Source organism: Oncorhynchus tshawytscha, linkage group LG33 (genome assembly GCF_018296145.1).
Source record: "Oncorhynchus tshawytscha isolate Ot180627B linkage group LG33, Otsh_v2.0, whole genome shotgun sequence".
NCBI classification, from domain to species: Eukaryota; Metazoa; Chordata; class Actinopteri; order Salmoniformes; family Salmonidae; genus Oncorhynchus; species Oncorhynchus tshawytscha.
Genome location: NC_056461.1, coordinates 37,567,824 through 37,593,415, shown reverse-complemented (window position 1 = coordinate 37,593,415; position 25,592 = coordinate 37,567,824). Strand labels below are relative to the sequence as shown.

Sequence of the window (25,592 nt, the reverse complement as noted above, 5' to 3'; positions counted from 1 at the left end):
TTGTACACATGAGGTAAATCAATGTGTCTGAGTGGCAAAGGTTGATCCCCCCCCCCGGGGCCCTTCACCACTCAATCTAAAATTAAACATGACCATGTGTCCCACAGCTTCCAACAGGTGGTCCTATTGTAAATGAGGTAACCTTTACACAGGTCGTGACTACCTGACCAAGTTGAGAAGTCGGAAGATCCTCCTATTTCTACAATTTCTCTTCTTAAAAGCTGATTACAGATTTTAAACCTGACCATGACCCTGACCTTAACCTTAACCCTAAACATTAAACACTGTTAACCTTATGCCTAACCATAACTTTTAATTAAGACCAAAAAGCTCATTTTAGTTTTTATACATTTTTACAATATAGTTGACTTGACTTTGCAGTTTGGCCATCTAGGGAGAACCCTTTCTACATGACTGTGTCCACATACGTCAGTGTCCAAGATGGACAGCATTAGTGTAGAGCTCAATGTCAAGACTCATGTTCACAGTACACACGTTTCTTTAAGTGTTGATAAATGTTGATAAAACACTTTCTAATTATTCACCTTATTTTTCTGCCTTCCTCTACAAATGAGTTAGATATATCTTTCTAAATGTATTTTCCCTCTCCTCAGCAGCCTCCACTGTTCTCCAGCTGTCTGAGCACGACTCAGAGGAATCAAAGGTTTTGGTCACCAAAGAATGAATGGTCGTACAGTATGTCATTCTGACTCAACATGTTTTGTTTTATTGTCTTACGTAAGGAAAACACAGAAACAATGTTTGAAACACTGAAACAGTAAACCAAGATTTTTGAGGAAAGCAGACTTTGGAGAAGGATCACTGCTTGGAGGATAGTGGGCTGAGACAAGAATAAAGCAAAAATAAGGCTGACATTTTCCTTCTTCCAGCAGAGTGATGGAGAACCCTGGGTGTCCTGTAACATGTGGTGGTTCAGAGTGATGGAGAACCCTGGGTGTCCTGTAACATGTGGTGGTTCAGAGTGATAGAGAACCCTGGGTGTCCTGTAACATGTGGTAGTTCAGAGTGATAGAGAACCCTGGGTGTCCTGTAACATGTGGTGGTTCAGAGTGATGGAGAACCCTGGGTGTCCTGTAACATGTGGTAGTTCAGAGTGATAGAGAACCCTGGGTGTCCTGTAACATGTGGTAGTTCAGAGTGATGGAGAACCCTGGGTGTCCTGTAACATGTGGTAGTTCAGAGTGATGGAGAACCCTGGGTGTCCTGTAACATGTGGTAGTTCAGAGTGATAGAGAACCCTGGGTGTCCTGTAACATGTGGTAGTTCAGAGTGATAGAGAACCCTGGGTGTCCTGTAACATGTGGTGGTTCAGAGTGATGGAGAACCCTGGGTGTCCTGTAACATGTGGTAGTTCAACATGTGGTAGTTCAGATAGAGAACCCCGGGTGTCCTGTAACATGTGGTAGTTCAGAGTGATAGAGAACCCTGGGTGTCCTGTAACATGTGGTGGTTCAGTAACATGTGATGGAGAACCCTGGGTGTCCTGTAACATGTGGTAGTTCAGAGTGATGGAGAACCCTGGGTGTCCTGTAACATGTGGTAGTTCAGAGTGATGGAGAACCCTGGGTGTCCTGTAACAGGTGGTAGTTCAGAGTGATAGAGAACCCTGGGTGTCCTGTAACAGGTGGTAGTTCAGAGTGATGGAGAACCCTGGGTGTCCTGTAACAGGTGGTGGGGAGGATAATCCAGGTAAAGTCTTTAATGCATGGAAGGGAGGAACTGGAAGAGCAAGGGAGGGGCGGAAGCCAATGGAGGCGGAGGAAAGGCGCGCACAACAGGGAGGGCTAATCGGGGCCCCCTAATCCCTCCCTGGCCCCCACCTCCTCCTCCTGAGGGAGGCCAAGCAGGAGATGACTCCACCCGGCTCTGGACGCTTCAAACGGACATAAGGGGGACCAAGGATCTATCTGTAGGCCTATTTACAGGGTACCTGCTGGACAACACTGTGCTCAACTCTGAAGATTCATCATAGAATGAGGCTTTGTCTCTTCCCTGTCCTCTTTCCTGCCTTCTGAAGCACATCATTCAACATGGGAGAAGTTGAAAAGGTAATCCCGCTTGCTACCTTCTGCTGATCTTTGAGTTTGATGGGAATGTACATGTTGATGAGTCCTAGAGCGTGATTCAGGACTGATTGTTTCCTCTTTTTAATAAGAAGCTAACTGATGAGTTGACACTTTCTCTGCAAATAAACTACATAGTAGTCCCTTACAAGCTTCCTAATTGCTTTCTGTGTCTGTTTGTAATATCCTATTCTATCTCATTTCGCTCAGGGGTTCTTTTCGGTCCTACAGAAATTAAAAGGAACCACAGAACAGGAACTTCGGATAGTCCTCCTGGGTCTAGACAACGCTGGAAAAACAACGCTGCTAAAACAGCTATCATCCGAGGATGTCAACACCATTACTCCCACACAGGTCAGATCCGATCCTGGCGTGCTCTGAACTTACATAAGCAGGCCATGTAGTTTTGTAATGACAACCATATGACACTTCCTCCCTCAGGTTGTTGCCCAAGGCAACATACCAGTAATGGCACTTACTCAATGGAAGCATTTTTTTAACCTGCTGATTCAAAATCTGATCTCTGATCATATCAATGTCTTAGATGACTGTACCAGGGTCAGGTCACTCCAGGTCAAACGCTTCGCGGCTCTGGAAGTAGACAAGTAGTATCCTCCAATGTTGACTTCAACACATCAAATAAGATGTTCGTATGTTTCTAAAATACCACAGTAGTGATGCTTGACTTGGTTCTTCTTCATACCGTGTTATCTGGTAGCAAAGCATCACAGTCGGTTGGTTTGTGCAGTCCCTCTGTCGCAGAAAATAGCACATTGGCAATGATACATTTAGCTAGACTAAGAATAGAGACTAGGCTGAGACTTTAATCCGGGGGTTGAAGATTACTTAACCATAAAGTCAGAGAGGGTGCAACACACATTTTGTAAGCTCCAGGTAACAAATCAAGGTTCAAGTTTTGTATCATTGTACCTGTCTTTCTGTTCATGTCAGGATTTGGTTCTAATAAAATTACGTTATAAATAAATGCTTATTTAGAGCCACTTGTAACAGAATAAAGCTGTGTTTTGCTAAACTGTGTTAGATCAATAAATTCTGCTTCTCCATTGATGCCAAAGGGCTTCAACATTAAGAGTCTCACGTCTCACGGAATGAAATTGAACGTGTGGGACATTGGAGGACAGAGGAAGATCCGACCCTTCTGGAAGAAATATCTGGAAAACACAGATTTGTTGGTGTGTAAATTCTGTTAGCACTTTTGTCATTTTAATTTGTCTTATTATATCTGTAATCTGTTTCAGAGAGTAAAATAGTTTCCATTAACTACAGTTTAGATTTAGACTACAGCCTGTTCTATTGGTTGGGGGAAAAAACTGGGCATTAGTTTATTTCAGAATCTTCAATCTCAATAAAAGCTAGAAACTGAATAGAGAATCAATCTTCTTTGTGTTACAAGATAATAAATGTCTCAGTTTGATTCAATATTCTTCTTTCCTCCAGATATATGTCATAGACAGTACAGACAAGAAGCGGTTTGAAGAAACAGGACTGGTGAGGCCAACTGAAATAGCTGTTATACCCTATTCCACAAGTGTTGTCTTGTAAAACGTTAATGTTAACAGTAAGCTTTGCATATTAACAGTGGACATGCAAACCTTTAAGTGCTGGCAACACAGAGATGTAGTCTCCAAGACTTTGTTCAGCTCTGAGTTGGATAACACTGGTCCTTTGGTCCCTCAGGAGCTATCAGAGCTGATTGATGAGGAGAACCTGAAGGGGGTTCCGGTGCTCATCTTCGCTAACAAGCAGGACCTGGCCACAGCCTCGCCCGCCAGCGAGATCGCAGAGGGCCTGAACCTGCACACATACCGCGACCGGGCGTGGCAGATCCAGGCCTGCTCAGCTGTCTCTGGAGAGGGTGTACAGGTAGGCCACAATATCTCTCTGAAAATAGGACAAATCATATCAGTTTTATGAAGTTAGATGGACACCGTATCATGATATAAAATAACAATCAGTACTGTATCATCCTCTAGGATTTACAAGACAGATATTGAAGGCATCATTCAATGTCAGTTCATGTTATATTCCTCTTCATGTGGTACAGCCTGTCTGCACTGTCGAAAGTATCCAGTTCTCACTCTGTTCATGTAGTAAAATAATTGAGAGCCCACAGGAGAATCAGAGGTTATTCTCTGCTGGCCACCATGTCATTAGTAGGATCTTTTCAGAACGTAGTAGTCTTAGTAGAATCTTTTCCTAATATTTTCTGATCGTTTCACATACTGTGCAGGAGATTCTGTCATTACAGTTTACAGTAGGGTTGTCGGGGCAACATCTCAGTGAGGGGGAAATTAAGAGCGAAAACAAACTAGTGGGGGGGTCGACAAATGTTTTGCCTCATTTTCGTGACACAACATGGATGCCGTCTAAAGCTCCAGATTATCATCTGCCCCTGAGTACTGTGCTGGAGGATCAGGTCAGGAGGTCAGGCATGATGTCCTATGACCAAACGTAACACAGTACAGTATACATTTATGCTTTGATTGCTTTGGAAATTCTGTAGCTTGGAATATTTCATGTGTATATGTGATGTACTTGTTCTCACAGGACGGCATGAACTGGATTTCCAACAACATTGTAAATAAGAAGATAGATGACTAACCCCTGAATATCCAACGTGATGCTTTTTAAACACACTTTTGAGTGTTTCACATACATATGTTGACACCCAATGCAATGGTGACAGGTTTTATAGATGAAGCCTTCTCTCTGAAGATGTCCCCAAAACATTTGAGAGCTTGCTGGCTTTTCAAATCCAGCCACAAGAAAATGGATGGAAGGTTTTGGGTTCACCACAGAGACCATCAACAAGAGAAAAATCACAACTCCCAGTCCCAATAAGGGTTATTGCCACTGCTCTGGAATGATACTTTCTTTGGTTTAGTCGATGGAAGAAAAAAACTATCCTTGAAGAGCACAAGTAAAAACAAGGGAGAGAGCATGTAATGGGCGAATAGCCCAACAACGTTTTTAGTAGAACATCTCTCTTTAGTTGAAGGCACGTGAGTAAGGCTTCATTCATACACTCACAAAAAAAGGTTTGATTTGTAGTTTGTGTGGTTTCACTGTTTGTAAAAAATAAAATTTAAAAAATGACAAAGAATCTATATTGTGTGAATTGAGACTGTGATAACAAATAAATATTGAATTGGAAGAATCTCTTCATACTTGATGTGATATGCTTGCTTTGTACCATCAATGTAGACAAGCACCATTCCATCCCCTGTCACTGGTTGCCTTGTTGTCAGACAGTAAGTCATTGCTGCCGCACAGTGGACACTGTCATCATTACACTTGAGGCAGGAATATGGTAAACACACACAAAAAACGATTTGGTCTGTGTCAAATTCATTGTACATTAATGTACTGTATATTCCTGAAGACGATTCAGTAAAGTGTAGGTCACACACACGATGAGGGCACAGTGAACTACTGAGAGAATAGTATCTGCAACTTCATACACTGCTCAAAAAAATAAAGGGAACACTAAAATAACACATCCTAGATCTGAATGAATGAAATATTTTTATTAAATACTTTTTTCTTTACATAGTTGAATGTGCTGACAACAAAATCACACAACAATTATCAATGGAAATCAAATTTATCAACCCTTGGAGGTCTGGATTTGGAGTCACACTCAAAATTAAAGTGGAAAACCACACTACAGGTTGATCCAACTTTGATGTAATGTCCTTAAAACAAGTCAAAATGAGGCTCAGTAGTGTGTGTGGCCTCCACGTGCCTGTATGACCTCCCTACAATGCCTGGGCATGCTCCTGATGAGGTGGCGGATGGTCTCCTGAGGGATCTCCTCCCAGACCTGGACTAAAGCATCCGCCAACTCCTGGACAGTCTGTGGTGCATGGAGCGAGACATGATGTCCCAGATGTGCTCAATTGGATTCAGGTCTGGAGAAAGGCCGGGCCAGTCCATAGCATCAATACCTTCCTCTTGCAGGAACTGCTGACACACTCCAGCCACATGAGGTCTAGCATTGTCTTGCATTAGGAGGAACCCAGGGCCAACCGTATAGCATATGGTCTCACAAGGGGTCTGAGGATCTCATCTCGGTACCTAATGGCAGTCAGGCTACTTCTGGCGAGCACATGGAGGCCCCCCAAAGAAATGCCACCCCACACCATGACTGACCTACCGCCAAACCGGTCATGCTGGAGGATGTTGCAGGCAGCAGAGCGTTCTCCACGGCGTCTCCAGACTGTCACGTCTGTCACATGTGCTCAGTGTGAACCTGCTTTCATTTGTGAAGAGCACAGGGCGCCAGCGGCGAATTTGCCAATCTTGGTGTTCTCTGGCAAATGCCAAATGTCCTGCACGGTGTTGGGCTGTAAGCACAACCCCCACCTGTGGACGTCGAGCCCTCATACCACCCTCATGGAGTCTGTTTCTGACCATTTGAGCAGACACATGCACATTTGTGGCCTGCTGGAGGTCATTTTGCAGGGCTCTGGCAGTGCTCCTCCTGCTCCTCCTTGCACAAAGGTGGAGGTAGCGGTCCTGCTGCTGGGTTGTTGCCCTCCTACGGCCTCCTCCACGTCTCCTGATGTACTGGCCTGTCTCCTGGTAGCGCCTCCATGCTCTGGACACTACGCTGACAGACACAGCAAACATTCTTGCCACAGCTCGCATTGATGTGCCATTCTGGATGAGCTGCACTACCTGAGCCACTTGTGTGGGTTGTAGACTCCGTCTTATGCTACCACTAGAGTGAAAGCACCGCCAGCATTCAAAAGTGACCAAAACATCAGCCAGGAAGCATAAGAACTGAGAAGTGGTCTGTGGTCACCACCTGCAGAACCACTCCTTTATTGGGCGTGTCTTGCTAATTGCCTATAATTTCCACCTGTTGTCTATTCCATTTGCACAACAGCATGTGAAATTTATTGTCAATCAGTGTTGCTTCCTAAGTGGACAGTTTGATTTCACAGAAGTGTGATTGACTTGGAGTTACATTGTGTTGTTTAAGTGTTCCCTTTATTTTTTTGAGCAGTGTAGATTATGGCCCTCAAATTCTATTGACCTTGAAGCCAGTTCCACTGCTTCTATTCATTCTTCCCTCGTATCAGGTACTGATTTAGACTGTGGACCTCGTAAGGTAAGATTTGAATACCCCTGGACCATGGTGTCCATTCAGGGTCTGTGTCAGCTAGATCATGTTTTTATTATCTGGGATAATGTGAGGAGCACACTCTGACTAGTGACCACCACTCACTAAAATAAGCCTGTGATCTAAGGTGGGTGGTCCGACCGTCAGAACCCAGTCTTCCACTAGCAAAGGAAGCTCTGCCTTGAATAAAGAGACATAAGCAATTATTAAGCAGTTTCTTACAGCCTCATTCGGGAGTGAGTTTGCTGATATCTGGAGGTAGTTCTGTAATTTCAATAGCAGGTAAGACATCATGATGACATGAGGATCTGTTCTGTCGGTTAGTCTCACTTTATTACTGTATAACTCCGGTATAACTCATGTTCTGTATACATTGTACGCTGCGTGACATTCGACAGAATGGCTTGGCTGTGACCAGTTTACTTGTAATATCTCTGGATGTTTACTTGTTACTATGCTGGATTGTTATGTAGTAACAAGATTAGGGGAAAGGGAGACACCTAGTCAGTTGTACAACTGAATGCCTTCAACTGAAATGTGTCTTCCGCATTTAACCCAACCCCTCTGAATCAGAGAGGTGCGGGGGGCTGCCATAATCGACATCCACGTCTTCAGTGCCCGAAGAACGCTGGGTTAATGCTCAGGGACAGAAAGACAGATTTTTACCTTGTCAGCTCGGGGATTCGATCGGTTACTGGTCTCAAAGCTCTCACCACTAGGCTATCTGCCGCACCCTTATAACATAAGAACAACACATGCTTACATAGGCTGTTTCTATCTGCCATACTCTCTGATGGCAGGGTGTAATCACAGTGGTCTCTGATGGCAGGGTGTAATCCCACTACTCTCTGATGGCAGGGTGTAATCATACAACTCTCTGATGGCAGGGTGTAATCACAGTAGTCTCTGATGGCAGGATGTAATCATACCACTGTCTGTTGGCAGGGTGTAATCATACTAGTATCTGATGGCAGGGTGTAATCACAGTAGTCTCTGATGGCAGGATGTAATCATACCACTCTCTGTTGGCAGGGTGTAATCATACTAGTCAGATGGCAGGGTGTAATCATACCACTCTCTGATGGCAGGATGTAATCATACTAGTCTGATGGCAGGGTGTAATCATACTAGTCTCTGATGGCAGGGTGTAATCATACTAGTCTCTGATGGCAGGGTGTAATCACAGTAGTCTCTGATGGTAGGATGTAATCATACCACTCTCTGTTGGCAGGGTGTAATCATACTAGTATCTGATGGCAGGGTGTAATCATACTAGTATCTGATGGCAGGGTGTAATCATACTAGTCTGATGGCTGGGTGTAATCATACTGCTCTCTGATGGCAGGGTGTAATCCCACTGGTCTCTGATGGCAGTGTGTAATCATATTGGTATCTGATGGCAGGGTGGAATCCCAATAGTCTCTGATGGCAGGGTGTAATCATACTGCTCTCTGATGGCAGGGTGTAATCCCACTGGTCTCTGATGGCAGTGTGTAATCATATTGGTATCTGATGGCAGGGTGGAATCCCAATAGTCTCTGATGGCAGGGTGTAATCATACTGCTCTCTGATGGCAGGGTGTAATCCCACTGGTCTCTGATGGCAGCATGTAATCATATTGGAATCTGATGGCAGGGTGTAATCCCACTGGTTTCTGATGGCAGTGTGTAATCATACTAGTATCTGATGGCAGGTTGTAATCATACTAGTCTGATGGCTGGGTGTAATCATACTAGTATCTGATGGCAGGGTGTAATCGTACTAGTCTGATGGCTGGGTGTAATCATACTAGTATCTGCTGGCAGTGTGTAATCCCACCAGTTTCTGATGGCAGGGTGTAATCATATACTCTCTGATGGCAGGGTGTAATCATACTAGTCTCTGATGGCAGGGTGTAATCATACTAGTCTCTGATGGCAGGGTGTAATCATACTAGACTGCTGGTAGGGTGTAATCATACTGGTGTGCTGGCAGTGTGTAATCATACTAGTCTCTGATGGCAGGGTGTAATCATACTAGTCTCTGACGGCAGGTTGTAATCGTACTAGTCTCTGATGGCAGGGTGTAATCATACTAGTATCTTATGCCAGGGTGTAATCATACTAGTCTGATGCCAGGGTGTAATCATACTAGTCTGATGCCAGGGTGTAATCCCACTAGTCTCTGATAGCAAGGTGTAATCATACTAGTATTTGATGGCAGTGTGTAATTATTCTAGTCTCTGGTGGCAGGGAGAAATCATACTGCTCTCTGTTTGGCAGGGTGTAATCACACGAGTCTCTGATGGCAGGGTGTAATCACACTAGTCTCTGATGGCAGGGTGTAATCCTATTGACAGGGACGATGCAGGAACCAGACTGTGACCTGGCCAAGCAGAGGAAACAGTTGGTCCAGGAGCTGTGCATGGAAAAACAAGGAGGTATGGCAACCACCACAGTCCACAGAGGGAGTCAAGACTCAGGACGAGCTATTGAAAAAGAATGCCACATTGCATTGCATTTCATAGGATAATTCCATTATCTTTTGTTTCCCTTTCAATCCTATTTGATCCAGAAAAGTTCATATATTCTAGCTCAACAGGGCAAACGGCATTCCCTCTGAGCTCAACTCTGAGAGTTGTGAATTATGAGGGAGTGAAGGGAGCGAGAACCCAGTAATGTATATCACTCCAGGGGAGGAATATCATTATGCTGAGACGAGGTGTGACTCATAGTAGCAGGGTGGGGCAGAGCCATGAATCTAACATACATGACCTAATAACAAGAACAGCATGTCCCATACTCCTCCAAGTGTCATGTTTAATGATTAAACATCCCCAGCAATCAAACACACTCCTGAAGTAACCATCCTCATTCAGAGTCTGAAAATAGAACTTAATGTGCCAGAATCAGATACTGTTACAAACAATGAGAGGTTAGCTGTATGATGTGTCTGCAATTCAGTCATGTACTGTTAGAGCCAGTTAGCTATATTCTATTGAACACCGAAGACATAGAGAACATTGAATCATTCCAGCTCCGGCTTGGGCAGTGGCTTTGCTTGTAAGGTAAAGAGGTCACTACAATCAAGTCAAAAGACTGTGGAGGATATTGATACATTAGTCTGTGTTTACCTCTCTACTTATTTGATTGTTCATCTGTCTACACTATCTACGTGTCTGCCTTTGTATGTTCTCTTGTCTCTGTGTTGCTGACACCTCAGAGCACTTTGACCTGGGGAAGAAGATCAGCGTTCCTCAGGATGTGATGATGGAAGAGCTTAACCTGCGGTCTAACATAGGTTCCAGAATGTACCAGGAGAGACAGAAGAGGGTGGAGAGGTTCACCTTGGAGAACGTAGCACCAGACACTCACAGGGTGGTGCCCCACGACCCCCAGCAGCCAGACCATAGCAGTACACACAACCAGGGAGCCTTACAAGGGGGGAAGAATAATTACCACACAGAGGTCTATATTGGACAACCAGGAAGAAACAGCCTAGTGAGATCCCTGAAGAACACAATAGCCAGTAAGGGAAACCCCAGTGTCCTGGCCCCAGGTAACTGAGTGTGAGAGAGTGTCTGTCTGATGGAAGGGAACAGGGTATTACCCCTACAATAACAATCCACCTCTCCCTCAAAGGTTACAATGGGCCTCTGAAAGAAGTTCCTCATGAGAGGTTCAACGTCACTGTGATTCCCAAGTCCTACTGCTCCCCATGGCAGATTCAGCACCATAACGGTAACAGTGACAAGCTGCTGTCTGCCATCTCTGCCCATCTCCCTGAGCTGCCACAGAAGCTCACCCCAAACAACTACAGGTGCTTCAACAGGTGAGCCCAAGTGACTGGCTCTATAGCCTGCCATTGACCACTCCCTACACCCCCACACAGCTTGTGGTTGACTAACCAAAGTGTGTGTTTTGAGAAATACTCAAGAGTCAATCTTTCAGTAGTCAAAGAAAGTTCTAGGCCTTTGGTTTCCTCCTCTGGTTTGCTCCTTGGCTGGCTTCTGAAACCTCTTTCTAAAAGGCTGTCGTCTGCTTGTGAAACCAGAATCTGGCGCTGGCTCACACCAGCCTGGGCCACTGAGTAAAGCGTCTATTTTAAAACACAGCGTCTGTAAGCTGATCCCCACACAACTCTAGAAAACACTCAAGACAGATTTATATCAAGATACAAAGGTAAATTACTAATCAGAACTAGTCATTAAACTTTGAGAATCTACTCACCATGCTACCATGACCCACACCAGAGGCCTTATGATCAGATACATTTGAACTTGCAGCCTTCCAGTTACGCCCGACCTTGTCGGCAAGGGGATTCGTTAGACTTACTAACTGCAGATCCTGACACCCATTTATTTCTGTAGGGCCCCGATGCCATTTGGGGGGACAGCAGGTAGTGTGAGGATGTTCCCCCTGCCAGGGTTTGAGCTCCTGCAGGCCCATACTGAACCGAGTCGGACCTGGGAGAGCATATGTGACCGGCCCAACTTCAACCGCACCCCAAGGGGCTGGGCTGCCCACTACACTGCTGAAACGGAGACTTCAGACCTCTGAGCCCATGGCTGTGACAGAGAGCATCATGGGTAACTTGTGACTGACTGATCTACAAATAATATTTAGTTATATATGATGGAAGGGGATTTGTTGATCAGTCTTGACTCTCCTGTAAAGTCGGCTTCAATGTCGAACGTGCTCCATGACAGCTATAGATGACCTCGCTACACTCTTACAGACAAACTGCAAGTCCAAACAGTGGATACTAATGTGCAGTTTTCTAGCATGTAATCACTTTAGAAAAATAATGTTCTCTCCTTGTCTTGTTCTGCCACAGCTAATGATATCCACAATGTCTTAGACCAGGTCATACTTCATCAAGGTCACAACTTGTTAAATTCTGTTATTACAAAAAAAAAAAAAACACTAAAAGAAAGGATATGTTTAATGAAGCAAAAATGTTAACCATACACTTTTCACAGTTATAATAAAAGACGTTGACAATGCTGTGGAGTCATGGACACCTTCAATCTTTAGATAATAGTGCCACCACATGGAAGTAAAATGGTCTTAACAATTGGTTGTTCTGAAGACCGTTAACATCTGACAATTCTGCATAAAATGCATTATAAGGAAAAATAATTGTAGAAATGGAGACATTCTCTTCTATAAGAAAGGTTCAGTACAATATGCACAACTTGCAAACGTAACCCTCCCTCCCCCTTTCAAATATACAAGCCAGAGATAGAACATACAGGTAACTGCCAAAATAAAGGAAACACTTTAGAAAATGAGGGATACAAAGTGTATTGAAAGCAGGTGTTTCCACACAGGTGTGGTTCCTGAGTTCATTAAGCAATAAAAACAACCAGTTGCCCATTATTTTGGCTACCATGGTTAGAAGAGATCTGTGACTGGGGGGGAAAAAAGGGGTCTCATAGGAGCATAGGTGATTTAAAATGTGTGTGTCTTAGTCACCAAGTCTCCACCCAATTGAAAACTTACGGGAGATTCTGATGCGTCTGAGACAGCGTTTTCCACCACCATCAACAAAACACCGAATTCATTTATTGTGGAAGAATGGGTGTCGCATCCCTCCAAGAGTTCCAGACACTTGTAGAGTTCTATGCCAAGGCGCATTGAAGCAGTTTTGGCCCAACACCCTATTAAGACACTTTATGTTTCCTTTATTTTGGCAGTTACTTGTAGGTTCGATGGAGGAAGGTATACAGAATCATTTAAAACTATACTGTTCAGCACTCCAGTTTCCTAACGAGCAAGACCTTGCTGATGCACAAAACAGAGGTTCTTCTCCATTACACGTATATAAAAGAAGCATCTCACATCTGTGAACTGTGACTATAGTCACTGTGTCGGTTATTAATAGGGCGAAATTGGTCAAATTATAACGATGTTAATCATAAACAGTGAGGTACGAGGGTCTAGGAGCCTCCGTGACGGCTGGCGTGTGCACCCATGCGCTGTGGATCCTGGGAGGGGTAGTGGACATGGCCAGGGGGCCTCATGCCCATGGGAGGGGGCATCCCCATAGGGTCCATGGAGTGGAACATGGGTGGCCCAAAGCCTGTAGGGATAGAAACACCACAGGTTATAAAATCTTAGTTGAGGGGGATCAATTTTTTTTTTTAAACTTGTCCTAATTTACTCTGTCTATCTGTACTTCAGAGGACAACACAATGAAAACACTTTTGAAAATGTTTTATTTCTGGTCCACTTCTTCTTGTTTTACCTGGAGGGGGGGGCATAGCCACACCGGGGGGTGGGGGTAGACTGATGTTCATGACAGGAGGAGCTGAGTTGGGGCCCAGGTTGAAGTAGTTGGTAGGGGTGTCTTCATCCACAGGCGGTGGAGGTAGCGCTGCAGGACAGAGACAGAGGGTCAGTATTGACAAGTCACATCACTGGAAGAGTACGGTAAAATGTGTGTGAGGGTTTTACTCAGGGGTTGAAACCAAAATTATTTTCAAATCGTTTCATTATGAGCAGAACCATTATATTTTTTATTCCGTTCCACTGCTCCTACCAGCAACCGGTTCGAACCCACAAAAAGATACTGGTAGATATTCCTTTTTAAAACCTCTAAACCATGAAAATACTTCACCAATTAGTGGGGATAGAGTAGCTTGCTATGGAAGCTATTTAATCTGTATAGGAAAGAAGTTGTATTTTCCATAACTGCATGATTTCTGTTATTCAGCAAGGTTTAATCATGACAAACCCACACACACTGTGCTGCCAGTGACAGTGTAGGCCACGAGATGCAACTGAAATTTTGCGAGAAGATGGATGAAGCTTACCTTGAAGCGCTGGGTATCTTTATGACATGCATTATCTGAATATGTCCCACAGAATTACCCCTACGGAGGGCTTTCTACGGAGGAACTTTGAATATCTGAACTTCCGAGTTGGTTTAACGTTGGACCAGAGCAAACATTAGCAAGCTTGTGTGTACAGAGGAGCACAAGAATTAGAAACAACTTTTTGTAGTTAATAAATTCAATGTGAAACATAACTATAGTATCCTTAACTAGCATTGAAAAAGTTAATCCATTCTTTTAAAACCTCTCCCTCATTTCTGAATCATGCTTGTAACATCATGAGTACAGTAACCTAGGCTTCAGAGATGAGGAGCAGATAGCCTACATACATACACACCTACTAAGCAAAGGCTTCCAGCTGGCAGGCGGAAGCTGGAACACGTTCGAGTGACAGAGTGAGAGTTTTGCATAGGCGCTTTGTTTTGGAACGTAGTAGAGCGTTATTAACTGGTTACCCATGCATAAACATGTTTAGCACCCCCAGGCCTCCACACATACAAGTCGCTGATGCGTACCTTTGGAACATCGACAAGTCAAATAAATCAATTGAATATACGCCATCACAATAAATCCATTATTTTAGTCAGGTCTAAAGAAACATGCTATGAAGAAAATGGATTTCATAAGAACATAATGAGTTGGCCTACTGTATGTTGTCTGGCTATACATCACGCTGTAGGCTGGTTCGTTTGGCTGAAAATATATGCTTATAAGTTTTATCGTAACAAGAATATAATTGAACTTAGCTGAATTATAAAGGTTATTTTCCCCATTCTGGTGCGAGAATGTGTGCATATGAAGTGGCTATGTTGAGCGTAAAAGTTATCATTTGAATCAGGTCCGAAACGGTAGATTTAGAGTTATTTGCAAACTTTAGTTGTGAATGATAAAGCTTAGAATGTCTTAGAAACTAAAACAAATATGGCTGCATGAAGGGCCTATAGGCTATTAAGAAAGTAGTAAAAAAAAAAGAAAAGAAAAAAAGTGCGCGCTCTGTTCCTTGCCTCAGACTGCACTCTGTGTATGCTATCGGCTATCCAAACATGTTCCTGTAGCTACCCAATGCTTCATTTGGGAAAACAAGTGAAATCTGCTCAGGAACACAAATAGTAATGTGTTTTCATAAATAAACATTTCATTAAACTGTTGACAGCCCTACTCTCTGCACGCTGGTGGAAGAAACGCAGGAAGAGAACAAGAAATGGAAACGCAGTAATGAGATTCTGTAGCTATAAAGGTAAATGTTTCAACCTGTTAATTATGAAAACATAAAAACATGCCCTATTACTAGGCTATTCAAATACAAATTAACGATAGGCTGAAATTAATTTATGCTAGACCAATAATATTCCAAAGATATCTCAAATCAGTATTTTTTATGCCGTGTGTAATATGCAGTTGGCTAGGGCTGGGCGACATGGTCAAAATCTAATTTCCCAATATAGGTAATTTCATATCCAGATAACGATACATATCACGATAGACATTTTCTGTAAATTAAATGAATAAATAGTTTATATAAAATGACCACACGTACAGGCCTATTTCTTATTACATTTTGAATTATACTCAACAAATAAAAGGTATTTGCATTTGGCACCTTGGGTCGAGTGTTGGCACCAACTCTCGAAACCCCCGTTTCCTGACCGTGTAAATTGGGGCCATGCCTTTGCAGATGTTAGTTGTAACAGCAGCTGTTATCTCCTTCCATCTTCGTGATTCTTTGCCTTATGGTGTGTCGCGGGGCAAAAGCCTCTTGCAACATCTGAGTCAGGGGTTTGTTTTGAGCACTCGACTACATTTTTTGGTCATCCGTAGACTCTCCGTACTGTTTCACGTGATTCTTGCGTAGGTGGTAAAGGAATTTAGTGGTGTTTGAGCCTGTTGTCGGGACCCGGCCTGTGGCATATGTAGCAGAGGACGGATTTCTGGTCCGTGTCAGACTGTTCATACCCAAACCACATCCATGCGACCGAAGTAGCCCCTCTATTAGGTATGAGCTCAGTGTCTCCGTGCTCTGTCACGTTCACTCTCCTTCATGTTTGTTTGCGTTGCAAATTTCCTTCCACGCAAAGCAACGTCCAATTGACTAAAATAGTGCCGTATCGTGTGATTTGCGACAACTAAATAAACTATAGACATTTTTCTATCATTTCATATGATGCTCTATCGTCACACGATATACAGTTGAAGTCGGAAGTTTACATACACTTAGGTTGGAGTCATTAAAACTTGTTTTTCAACCACTCCACAAATTTCTTATAGTATAGTATTCTTAAAGTATAGTTTTGGAAAGTCGGTTAGGACATCTACTTGTGCATGAAAAGTAATTTTTCCAACAATTGTTGACAGATTATTTCACAGATAATTCACTGTATCACAATTCCAGTGGGTCAGAAGTTTACATACACTAAGTTGACTGTGCCTTTAAACAGTTTGGAAAATTCCAGAAAATGTCATGGCTTTAGAAGCACTGATAGGCTAATTGACATCATTTGAGTCAATTGGAGGTGTACCTGTGGATGTATTTCAAGGCCAACCTTCAAGATCAGTGCCTCTTTGCTTGACATCATGGGAAAATCAAAAGAAATCGGCCAAGACCTCAGAAAGTAGTATCTATATGCACATAACCTGAAAGGTCGCTCAGCAAGAGGTGTACCACTGCTCCATAACCACCATAAAAAAGCCAGACAACGGTTTGCAACTGCACATGGGGACAATGACTGTACTTTTTGGAGAAATGTCCTCTGGTCTGATGAAACAAAAATAGAACTGTTTGGCCATAATGACCATCGTTATGTTTGGAGGAAAAAGGGGGAGGCTTGCAAGCCGAAGAACACCATCCCAACCGTGAAGCACGGGGGTGGCAGCATCATGTTGTGGTGGTGCTTTGCTGCAGGAGGGACTGGTGCACTTCACAAAATAGATGGCATCATGAGGTAGGAGAATTATGTGGATATATTGAAGCAGCATCTCAAGACATCAGACAGGAAGTTAAAGCTTGGTCGCAAATGGGTCTTCCAAATGGACAATGACCCCAAGCATACTTCCAAAGTTGTGGCAAAATGGCTGAAGGACAACAAAGTCAAGGTATTGAAGTGGCCATCAAAAAGCCCTGACCTCAATCCTATAGAAAATTTGTGGGCAGAACTGAAAAAGTGTCTGCGAGCAAGGAGGCCTACAAACCTGACTCAAGTTACATCAGCTCTGTTAGGAGCCAAAATTCACCCAACTTATTGTGGGAAGCTTGTGGAAGGCTACCCGAAACTTTTGACCCAGGTTAAACAATTTAAAGGCAATTCTACCAAATACTTCAACTGTATATCATCATATCTGTGATTACTGTATGCCTCGCTGTATGTCTCTCTCAAATGTCAATATGCCTTGTATACTGTTGCTCAGGTTAGTTATCATTGTTTTAGTTCACAATGGAGCCCCTAGTTCGACTCTTCATACCCCTGATACCTCCTTTGTCCCACCTCCCACACATGCGGTGACCTCACCCATTACAACCAGCATGTCCAGAGATACAACCTCTCTCATCATCACCCAGTGCCTGGGCTTACCTCCGCTGTACCCGCACCCCACCATACCCCTGTCTGCGCATTATGCCCTGAATATATTCTACCATGCCCAGAAACCTGCTCCTCTTATTCTCTGTCCCCAACGCTCTAGGCGACCAGTTTTGATAGCCTTTAGCCGCACCCTCATACTACTCCTTCTCTGTTCCGCGGGTGATGTGGAGGTAAACCCAGGCCCTGCATGTCCCCAGGCACCCTCATTTGTTGACTTCTGTGATCATAAAAGCCTTGGTTTCATGCATGTCAACATCAGAAGCCTCCTCCCTAAGTTTGTTTTACTCACTGCTCTAGCACACTCTGCTAACCCTGATGTCCTTGCTGTGTCTGAATCCTGGCTCAGGAAGGCCACCAAAAATTCAGAGATTTCCATACCCAACTATAACATCTTCCGTCAAGATAGATCTGCCAAAGGGGGAGGAGTTGCAGTCTACTGCAGAGATAGCCTGCAAAGTAATGTCATACTTTCCAGGTCCATACCCAAACAGTTCGAACTACTAATTTTGAAAATTACTCTCTCCAGAAATAAGTCTCTCACTGTTGCCGCCTGCTACCGACCCCCTCAGCTCCCAGCTGTGCCCTGGACACCATTTGTGAATTGATCGCCCCCATCTAGCCTCAGAGTTTGTTCTGTTAGGTGACCTAAACTGGGATATGCTTAACACCCCGCCAGTCCTACAATCTAAGCTAGATGCCCTCAATCTCACACAAATCATCAAGGAAGCCACCAGGTACAACCCTAACTCTGTAAACAAGGGCACCCTCATAGACGTCATCCTGACCAACTGCCCCTCCAAATACACCTCTGCTGTCTTCAACCAGGATCTCAGCGATCACTGCCTCATTGCCTGTATCCGCTACGGAGCCGCAGTCAAACGACCACCCCTCATCACGGTCAAACGCTCCCTAAAACACTTCTGTGAGCAGGCCTTTCTAATCGACCTGGCCCGTGTATCCTGGAAGGACATCGACCTCATCCCGTCAGTTGAGGATGCCTGGTCATTCTTTAAAAGTAACTTCCTCACCATTTTAGATAAGCATGCTCCGTTCAAAAATGCAGAACTAAGAACAGATACAGTCCTTGGTTCACCCCAGACCTGACTGCCCTCGACCAGCACAAAAACATCCTGTGGCGGACTGCAATAGCATCGAATAGTCCCCGTGATATGCAACTGTTCAGGGAAGTCCGGAACCAATACACGCAGTCAGTCAGGAAAGCTAAGGCCAGCTTCTTCAGGCAGAAGTTTGCATCCTGTAGCTCCAACTCCAAAAAGTTCTGGGACACTGTGAAGTCTATGGAGAACAAGAGCACCTCCTCCCACCTGCCCACTGCACTGAGGCTAGGTAACACGGTCACCACCGATAAATCCATGATTATCGAAAACTTCAAAAGCATTTCTCAACGGCTGGCCATGCCTTCCGCCTGGCTACTCCAACCTCGGCCAACAGCTCCTCCCCCGGCAGCTCCTCGCCCAAGCCTCTCCAAGTTCTCCTTTACCCAAATCCAGATAGCAGATGTTCTGAAAGAGCTGCAAAACCTGGACCCGTACAAATCAGCTGGGCTTGACAATCTGGACCCCTATTTCTGAAACTATCCGCCGCCATTGTCGCAACCCCTATTACCAGCCTGTTCAACCTCTCTTTCATATCGTCTGAGATCCCCAAGGATTGAAAGCTGCCGCAGTCATCCCCCTCTTCAAAGGGGGAGACACCCTGGACCCAAACTGTTACAGACCTATATCCATCCTGCCCTGCCTATCTAAGGTCTTCGAAAGCCAAGTCAACAAACAGGTCACTGACCATCTCGAATCCCACCGTACCTTCTCCGCTGTGCAATCTGGCTTCCGAGCCGGTCACGGGTGCACCTCAGCCACACTCAAGGTACTAAACGATATCATAACCGCCATCGATAAAAGACAGTACTGTGCAGCCGTCTTCATCGACCTTGCCAAGGCTTTCGACTCTGTCAATCACCATATTCTCATCGGCAGACTCAGTAGCCTCGGTTTTTCGGATGACTGCCTTGCCTGGTTCACCAATTACTTTGCAGACAGAGTTCAGTGTGTCAAATCGGAGGGCATGCTGTCCGGTCCTCTGGCAGTCTCTATGGGGGTACCACAGGGTTCAATTCTCGGGCCGACTCTTTTCTCTGTGTATATCAATGATGTTGCTCTTGCTGCGGGCGATTCCCTGATCCACCTCTACGCAGACGACACCATTCTATATACTTTCGGCCCGTCATTGGACACTGTGCTATCTAACCTCCAAACAAGCTTCAATGCCATACAACACTCCTTCCGTGGCCTCCAACTCCTCTTAAACGCTAATAAAACCAAATGCATGCTTTTCAACCGATCGCTGCCTGCACCCGCATGCCCGACTAGCATCACCACCCTGGATGGTTCCGACCTTGAATATGTGGACATCTATAAGTACCTAGGTGTCTGGCTAGACTGCAAACTCTCCTTCCAGACTCATATCAAACACCTCCAATCAAAAATCAAATCAAGAGTCGGCTTTCTATTCCGCAACAAAGCCTCCTTCACTCACGCCGCCAAGCTTACCCTAGTAAAACTGACTATCCTACCAATCCTCGACTTCGGCGATGTCATCTACAAAATGGCTTCCAACACTCTACTCAGCAAACTGGATGCAGTATATCACAGTGCCATCCGTTTTGTCACTAAAGCACCTTATACCACCCACCACTGCGACTTGTATGCTCTAGTCGGCTGGCCCTCGCTACATATTCGTCGCCAGACCCACTGGCTCCAGGTCATCTACAAGTCCATGCTAGGTAAAGCTCCGCCTTATCTCAGTTCACTGGTCACGATGGCAACACCCATCCGTAGCACGCGCTCCAGCAGGTGTATCTCACTGATCATCCCTAAAGCCAACACCTCATTTGGCCGCCTTTCGTTCCAGTACTCTGCTGCCTGTGACTGGAACGAATTGCAAAATCGCTGAAGTTGGAGACTTTTATCTCCCTCACCAACTTCAAACATCAGCTATCTGAGCAGCTAACCGATCGCTGCAGCTGTACATAGTCTATTGGTAAATAGCCCACCCATTTTCACCTACCTCATCCCCATACTGTTATTTATTTACTTTTCTGCTCTTTTGCACACCAATATCTCTACCTGTACATGACCATCTGATCATATATCACTCCAGTGTTAATCTGCAAAATTGTAACTATTCGTCTACCTCCTCATGCCTTTTGCACACATTGTACATTGTATATAGACTCCCCTTTGTTTTCTACTGTGTTATTGACTTGTTAATTTGTTTATTCCATGTGTAACTCTGTGTTGTCTGCTCACACTGCTATGCTTTATCTTGGCCAGGTCGCAGTTGTAAATGAGAACTTGTTCTCAACTAGCCTACCTGGTTAAATAAAGGTGAAATAAAAAATAAAATAAAAATATCACCCAGCCCTACAGTAGGCCATCATTATTTTAATTCTGTTTTTTTGGGGGGGTGGGGGGGCTGTCCATTTCCTTGTGTTAGAATTTGAAACAAAATCTACAATGACCACGTTACCCACTCAGTTACAACATGTTGTTGAACTTCTTTCTTTAAATGAATCAATCACAGTGAGGTGAGTTTTAAAAGCACGTAGTGTTTGATGTGTTTTCGATTGCATTGATGTCAGAGTGGTTAGAGGGGCAATAGAGCTCTGAGTACCAGACCCTTAGTGACCTTATGAGTGTTAGCGAGTTGGGTACTACTAATGCATGTCCTCAGTGCACAAGAGGAGATTATCGTGACCGAGTCACATAGAATTTTACTGCGGTCATGACTACCGGTGTGGCGATAATACGGTCACTGCGACAACCCTGGTTCCTATCTTCTAGCCTCCTTCTCAAACCCCATTGGAAGAGGTCTGAGGTCCCTCATCCTCTGACCTTCTCATCAAATGGAGTTTTGAGGATGAGGTGATAGACAGAGGTAGCTAGGAATCAAGGAAATTAAATTGAGATTCTCCCTGTGTATAGCTCTCACCTCCAGGCAGCCCAGGTACCGGCTCCAGCTTCAGCCCCATCTCAGTCAGCCCTTCTCCCCTTCCGTCCTTCCCCCCTCTCCCGTCCCTCCTTCCCCCCTCTCCCTGGGACCTGGAACAGAACAACACAGTCAGTCCATCACATCAACTCATGTCACACTGGAGGTGCTTTTACTTGCAATATCTGTGATAACAGAGCAATCAGTCAACAGAAACACAGGTACCTGCTGCCACAGCCATCTGTCACTAGTATTAGGAACCACAGGTGGAAGTGCATGAGACTGTCATATCATAGGATGGTACTTTACCTGCCCCATTTGACGTTGAGTCTACGACCGTTGATAATGAGCTTGTTGAAGGATTTCTCAGCAGCTAACTCTGCAGCCTGACGGGTGGCAAACTGGATGAAGGCACACTGCTGCCTCTGAACGATGGTGGTGGTTCGGATCTCCCCAAACTGGTAGAAATGGTTCCTGTTGGGGGGCAAGCAGTTATATTGGCTCATTTATCCCGCCTCCTCTCCCCTGTAACTATTCCACAGGCCATTCCTGTAAATGAGTACATTTTTACTCAATTGGAGTTAAAATGTATTATTCTGGGCAGGCACTCACCTGAGTTCAGAGTCTGTGATGGAGTCTCCGAGCCCCCCCACATACAGTGTAGTGATGGACTTGTCCTCTGGAGTGTCCAGTCTCGGCATGGTGGAGGCTCTCTTCAGCAGCTTGTCAGCCACAGGGTCGTTGATACCATAGTAACGGTCCTTAATGTTCTGGTCTGCCAGGGGATCGTCTGGATCAGTTGGCTTCTCATGCCTGGAGTGCAGTAGTTCAGAGATAATGAGAGTTAAAGCAAAACGTCTGTCAACATCTTGGAAACAATCTTCTTATCTTGGCCAAAGTCGAGAACCAGACCTGTGCCACTGCATTTACTTTTTCCCATTGGCTCATAAGTCAACAACTGCCCAATGTTTAACATGTGCCATGTATTTCTTTGCACCTATGGTTTCATGATGTTGACAGTTGCTCACCTGTAAGGACACTCCTCTCCTCTCTTACACTCTCCCTTCACCCAGAAGGAACAGATATGTGGTCTGTTCCTCTTGTAGTAAGGTGTGGTGCGGGCTAGCTTCAGCAGCATGTCACTAGAGCTGGGGGCCTTACCCAGGAGACCCACAGGCCGGGTACCATCAGAGTTCCCTATCTGCAGTCAGGAGAGAGCGACTGTCAAGTGAATGCATTTCACCGAAATTTGAACCATTTAAATATACCAGATCTCATGAAGACTGAAATAATGACCAATGACCTGGCCACGGAAGGTACACAACTAAGACCAGAGGACCAAAGACCAGACATTTCTGGGTGGTCCTCGTGAATGAGTCATGTGACTTGGCGAGTAAACATTGTCTGGAATCTTCAAGGGAAAATGAGAAGGGTCAAAGGGTGCTATCTGAACCCTCTTGGCATGAACACACTGTTAGGATATTTACGAACCAAGCAGACTTAGGCTAGACGACAGAATGTAAACATTGATCTGTCTGGTAACATTACGGCCGTCACACAATTAGAAGATTACACACGGGACTCAGATCATGTTACCAACTACCTTTGATCTTGAATAAGGGAAAATATATCACCTCTCTTTCCATGTTCTGTGTGTAGTATTCCTTGTTCACATCTGATTTTGGCACGTCGTCCTTGATTGACAGACCAGTGTCTCGGACCTGTATTGGCAAGCCTAGATGAAGGAGTAATGAAAATGAACATCCACTCTGAACTTGTCGGACATGCAACTTTTTTTTTTATATACCTGTACAACTCTGTGTGCGTGTAGTCATTCTCTGGATGGTACAGATATAACCTGATCCAAACCCTGTCCGTGTTGACTCACCATACTCTAGATCCAGCAGGCAGGTCTGACAGACATTCTTTATCTTGCTGCACGTCTGGCACGCCTCTGTCTTCTTGAAGCGCATGCGGGTCCCAGGACACCATCGGAACACAGTGAATGGTCTGGCACATATCTAAGAAGGACATAGAGGAAGCAGGAGTTCAGTGAATGTTTAGATTGCAGTGGCATACTCTGTAGCAGGGTACTCTACTTATGTACAGGGTTTCTCCTCAGAACCTATGTTGGAGAACTCTGCTATATGTTGGAGAACTCTGCTATATGTGTAACTGTGACTGATTAATCCAATTGAGCATTAATGCACTTGTGAATTTCTTACCTTGCACTCCTTGCCATACTTCTCCTTGGTCTAGCAAAAAAACAAACAGATTGTGATACAGGATGAGTACCTGTTTTGAATTACCATATCTAGCAGGACATGTCAATTAAAGATTCAGCTACATGGACATACATTTAGCAAAAAGGTGGTTAGCTCCTAGCTCTCAAAAACTCTAAGCAGCCTTATGCCAACAGTTCTAAGCCATTAGCTTTGCCCATGACTGCCTCGAGTGAGCTACAATCCCGAAACTGTGTTTCAACGCTTAGAAACGTCAATGAATGCTTGGGATACGGCTTTCGAACTATATGGCCCTTACCTTCCATCAGAGAAAAACATAGTTATAACAAAAATAAGCACTTATTGTAGCGGTTTTGAGCAGATCCATACAGCTACGGGTGACTCCATCTGACAATCTACACTTCTGCTGCACTTCCCGAGTTACGCTTACACACTTGTCTTCCGTCTCCAAACATGGATATATGGCTACACTAAACCTATGAAGGTGTGTATCAAGTTAACCTTTTTAAAATATGTTATATATATATATATATATATATATATATATAACAGTCTATGTCCTTTCAAAAACGTACCGCAAGTGATACGTGTTAATGTTTCAGATTGAGTGTCGGGGATCTTAATTAATACAACTTCCCCCTACAGAAGACGCTCTTCGTCCAATGACTTATGGTATGTGTAATGTTACTGTTAATGAACGGATACCCATGATAATGGGCTAACGTTATTTAGTTCCCAGATAACATTAACCCGAAGTCAGAGAATAGATTAAACGTACCATTCGAATATAAGGATTCTCTCCAAGACATGTCTGGCAGAGAATGGGAAAATCCTGTGGAAGATGGCAAAAAACAAAACAATTAACGTTAGCTAGCTAACGTACAGTAGCTACTAGTAACGTGGTTAGCTAACAACAAAGCTAAAAATCTGATATTTTACAAATTAACTAGCTAGCTACTTTGAATAATCGATTAAATAGTTCAAGAACATTACATTTTTAGCTACGCAGCTGTGAATGTTTATTTTGCTAACTATTAAAAGGGCAACGACTTAGCTAGCTAGAAACCATTTGCCATTAGCTAGTTAGCTAAGCGAGCTCCCAGGAAAACACTAAACGTATCTCTAGTACCACTGCTTATTGACGCAATCAATATCGCAGAATAAAAATTACACATGCCATTTTCCTTTCAGATTAACTGAAAAATATCACTTAAAACATACCGCGTCTTCCCAATTTTGTCTATTGTAAGTGTTAGCTCCTAAAGACGTCGCCATTTTAGAAATCCTCTGTCAGTGTCTTCCCGGTAATCACTAGTTACCACAGCCACAAAGTTACAAACCACGCCCATTTCGAAAATGTATATATATTTTAAAAATCTGATCTTAAACCTAAACTTAACCACACTGCTAACATTGTGCTTAACCCTAACTTTAAACTAAGCCCAAAAAGCACATTTTTTGTTTGCATTAATTTTTACGAATGCCAATTTTGACTTTGTGGCTATAGTAACTAATGGAAATCAATGCTTTGCACTAGATGACCAATGGGGGGCGCTGTGTTGAAGCCACAGTTCCTCCATCTTGGCACTCCTCCCCCATTGTAAACAAATATTTTGGATGTTTTAGAAATTGGTTAGAATGTCTACATTTGTTTTTGCCACATTTATTCTATTACTGACACCGTAATACATACTTTTAAATGATATTATGTGAGCTAAA

General features: G+C 44.1%; 3 protein-coding genes across 6 annotated transcripts; 2 read left to right on the top strand and 1 right to left on the bottom strand.

The window, feature by feature from the left end:
• The first annotated feature begins 1,830 nt into the window (after window positions 1–1,830).
• LOC112230621 (ADP-ribosylation factor-like protein 3) lies at window positions 1,831–5,264 on the top strand. Of its 2 annotated transcripts, none has more exons than XM_024396896.2 (6): window positions 1,831–2,069; window positions 2,316–2,438; window positions 3,161–3,277; window positions 3,543–3,593; window positions 3,783–3,968; window positions 4,653–5,264. In XM_024396896.2, exons 1-6 carry the CDS (start codon window positions 2,052–2,054, stop codon window positions 4,704–4,706), a joined length of 549 nt encoding a protein of 182 aa, XP_024252664.1. In that variant the 5' UTR covers window positions 1,831–2,051; the 3' UTR covers window positions 4,707–5,264. The 2 variants fall into 2 exon arrangements, with proteins under 2 accessions (XP_024252664.1, XP_024252663.1); XM_024396895.2 differs by having other exon boundaries at window positions 1,834–2,069; window positions 2,295–2,438.
• A 2,083-nt stretch (window positions 5,265–7,347) lies between these two features.
• On the top strand, window positions 7,348–12,217 carry LOC112231407 (myozenin-2). Of its 3 annotated transcripts, none has more exons than XM_024398144.2 (5): window positions 7,348–7,515; window positions 9,572–9,652; window positions 10,513–10,770; window positions 10,854–11,043; window positions 11,582–12,217. In XM_024398144.2, exons 2-5 carry the CDS (start codon window positions 9,577–9,579, stop codon window positions 11,769–11,771), a joined length of 714 nt encoding a protein of 237 aa, XP_024253912.1. In that variant the 5' UTR covers window positions 7,348–7,515; window positions 9,572–9,576; the 3' UTR covers window positions 11,772–12,217. The 3 variants fall into 3 exon arrangements, with proteins under 3 accessions (XP_024253912.1, XP_024253910.1, XP_024253911.1); XM_024398142.2 differs by having other exon boundaries at window positions 7,350–7,515; window positions 10,435–10,770; XM_024398143.1 differs by lacking the exon at window positions 7,348–7,515 and having other exon boundaries at window positions 9,553–9,652; window positions 10,435–10,770.
• LOC112231406 (pre-mRNA-splicing factor RBM22) lies at window positions 12,139–25,200 on the bottom strand. The gene is made up of 11 exons (XM_024398141.2): window positions 25,095–25,200; window positions 24,652–24,705; window positions 23,856–23,885; window positions 23,519–23,651; window positions 23,265–23,365; window positions 22,659–22,831; window positions 22,243–22,443; window positions 21,940–22,104; window positions 21,634–21,743; window positions 13,462–13,590; window positions 12,139–13,296 (listed from the first exon to the last, which is right to left on the bottom strand). Exons 1-11 carry the CDS (start codon window positions 25,146–25,148, stop codon window positions 13,154–13,156), a joined length of 1,293 nt encoding a protein of 430 aa, XP_024253909.1. The 5' UTR covers window positions 25,149–25,200; the 3' UTR covers window positions 12,139–13,153.
• Between the last annotated feature and the right edge of the window lie 392 nt (window positions 25,201–25,592).

Bases quoted from the DNA above. Each gene is read 5' to 3' on its own strand.
- LOC112230621 (XM_024396895.2), top strand. The intron at 3,278-3,542 runs GTGTGTAAATTC...TCTTTCCTCCAG, and splicing joins TGGAAAACACAGATTTGTTG to ATATATGTCATAGACAGTAC. The intron at 3,969-4,652 runs GTAGGCCACAAT...TTGTTCTCACAG, and splicing joins TCTCTGGAGAGGGTGTACAG to GACGGCATGAACTGGATTTC.
- LOC112231407 (XM_024398142.2), top strand. From the start codon at position 9,577: ATGCAGGAACCAGACTGTGACCTGGCCAAGCAGAGGAAACAGTTGGTC. The intron at 10,771-10,853 runs GTAACTGAGTGT...TCTCCCTCAAAG, and splicing joins CCCCAGTGTCCTGGCCCCAG to GTTACAATGGGCCTCTGAAA. The intron at 11,044-11,581 runs GTGAGCCCAAGT...TTATTTCTGTAG, and splicing joins AACTACAGGTGCTTCAACAG to GGCCCCGATGCCATTTGGGG.
- LOC112231406 (XM_024398141.2), bottom strand. From the start codon at position 25,148: ATGGCGACGTCTTTAGGAGCTAACACTTACAATAGACAAAATTGGGAA. The intron at 24,706-25,094 runs GTATGTTTTAAG...CATCTTCCACAG, and splicing joins GACAAAATTGGGAAGACGCG to GATTTTCCCATTCTCTGCCA. The intron at 21,744-21,939 runs GTAAAGTACCAT...GTTCTGTTCCAG, and splicing joins CTCAACGTCAAATGGGGCAG to GTCCCAGGGAGAGGGGGGAA.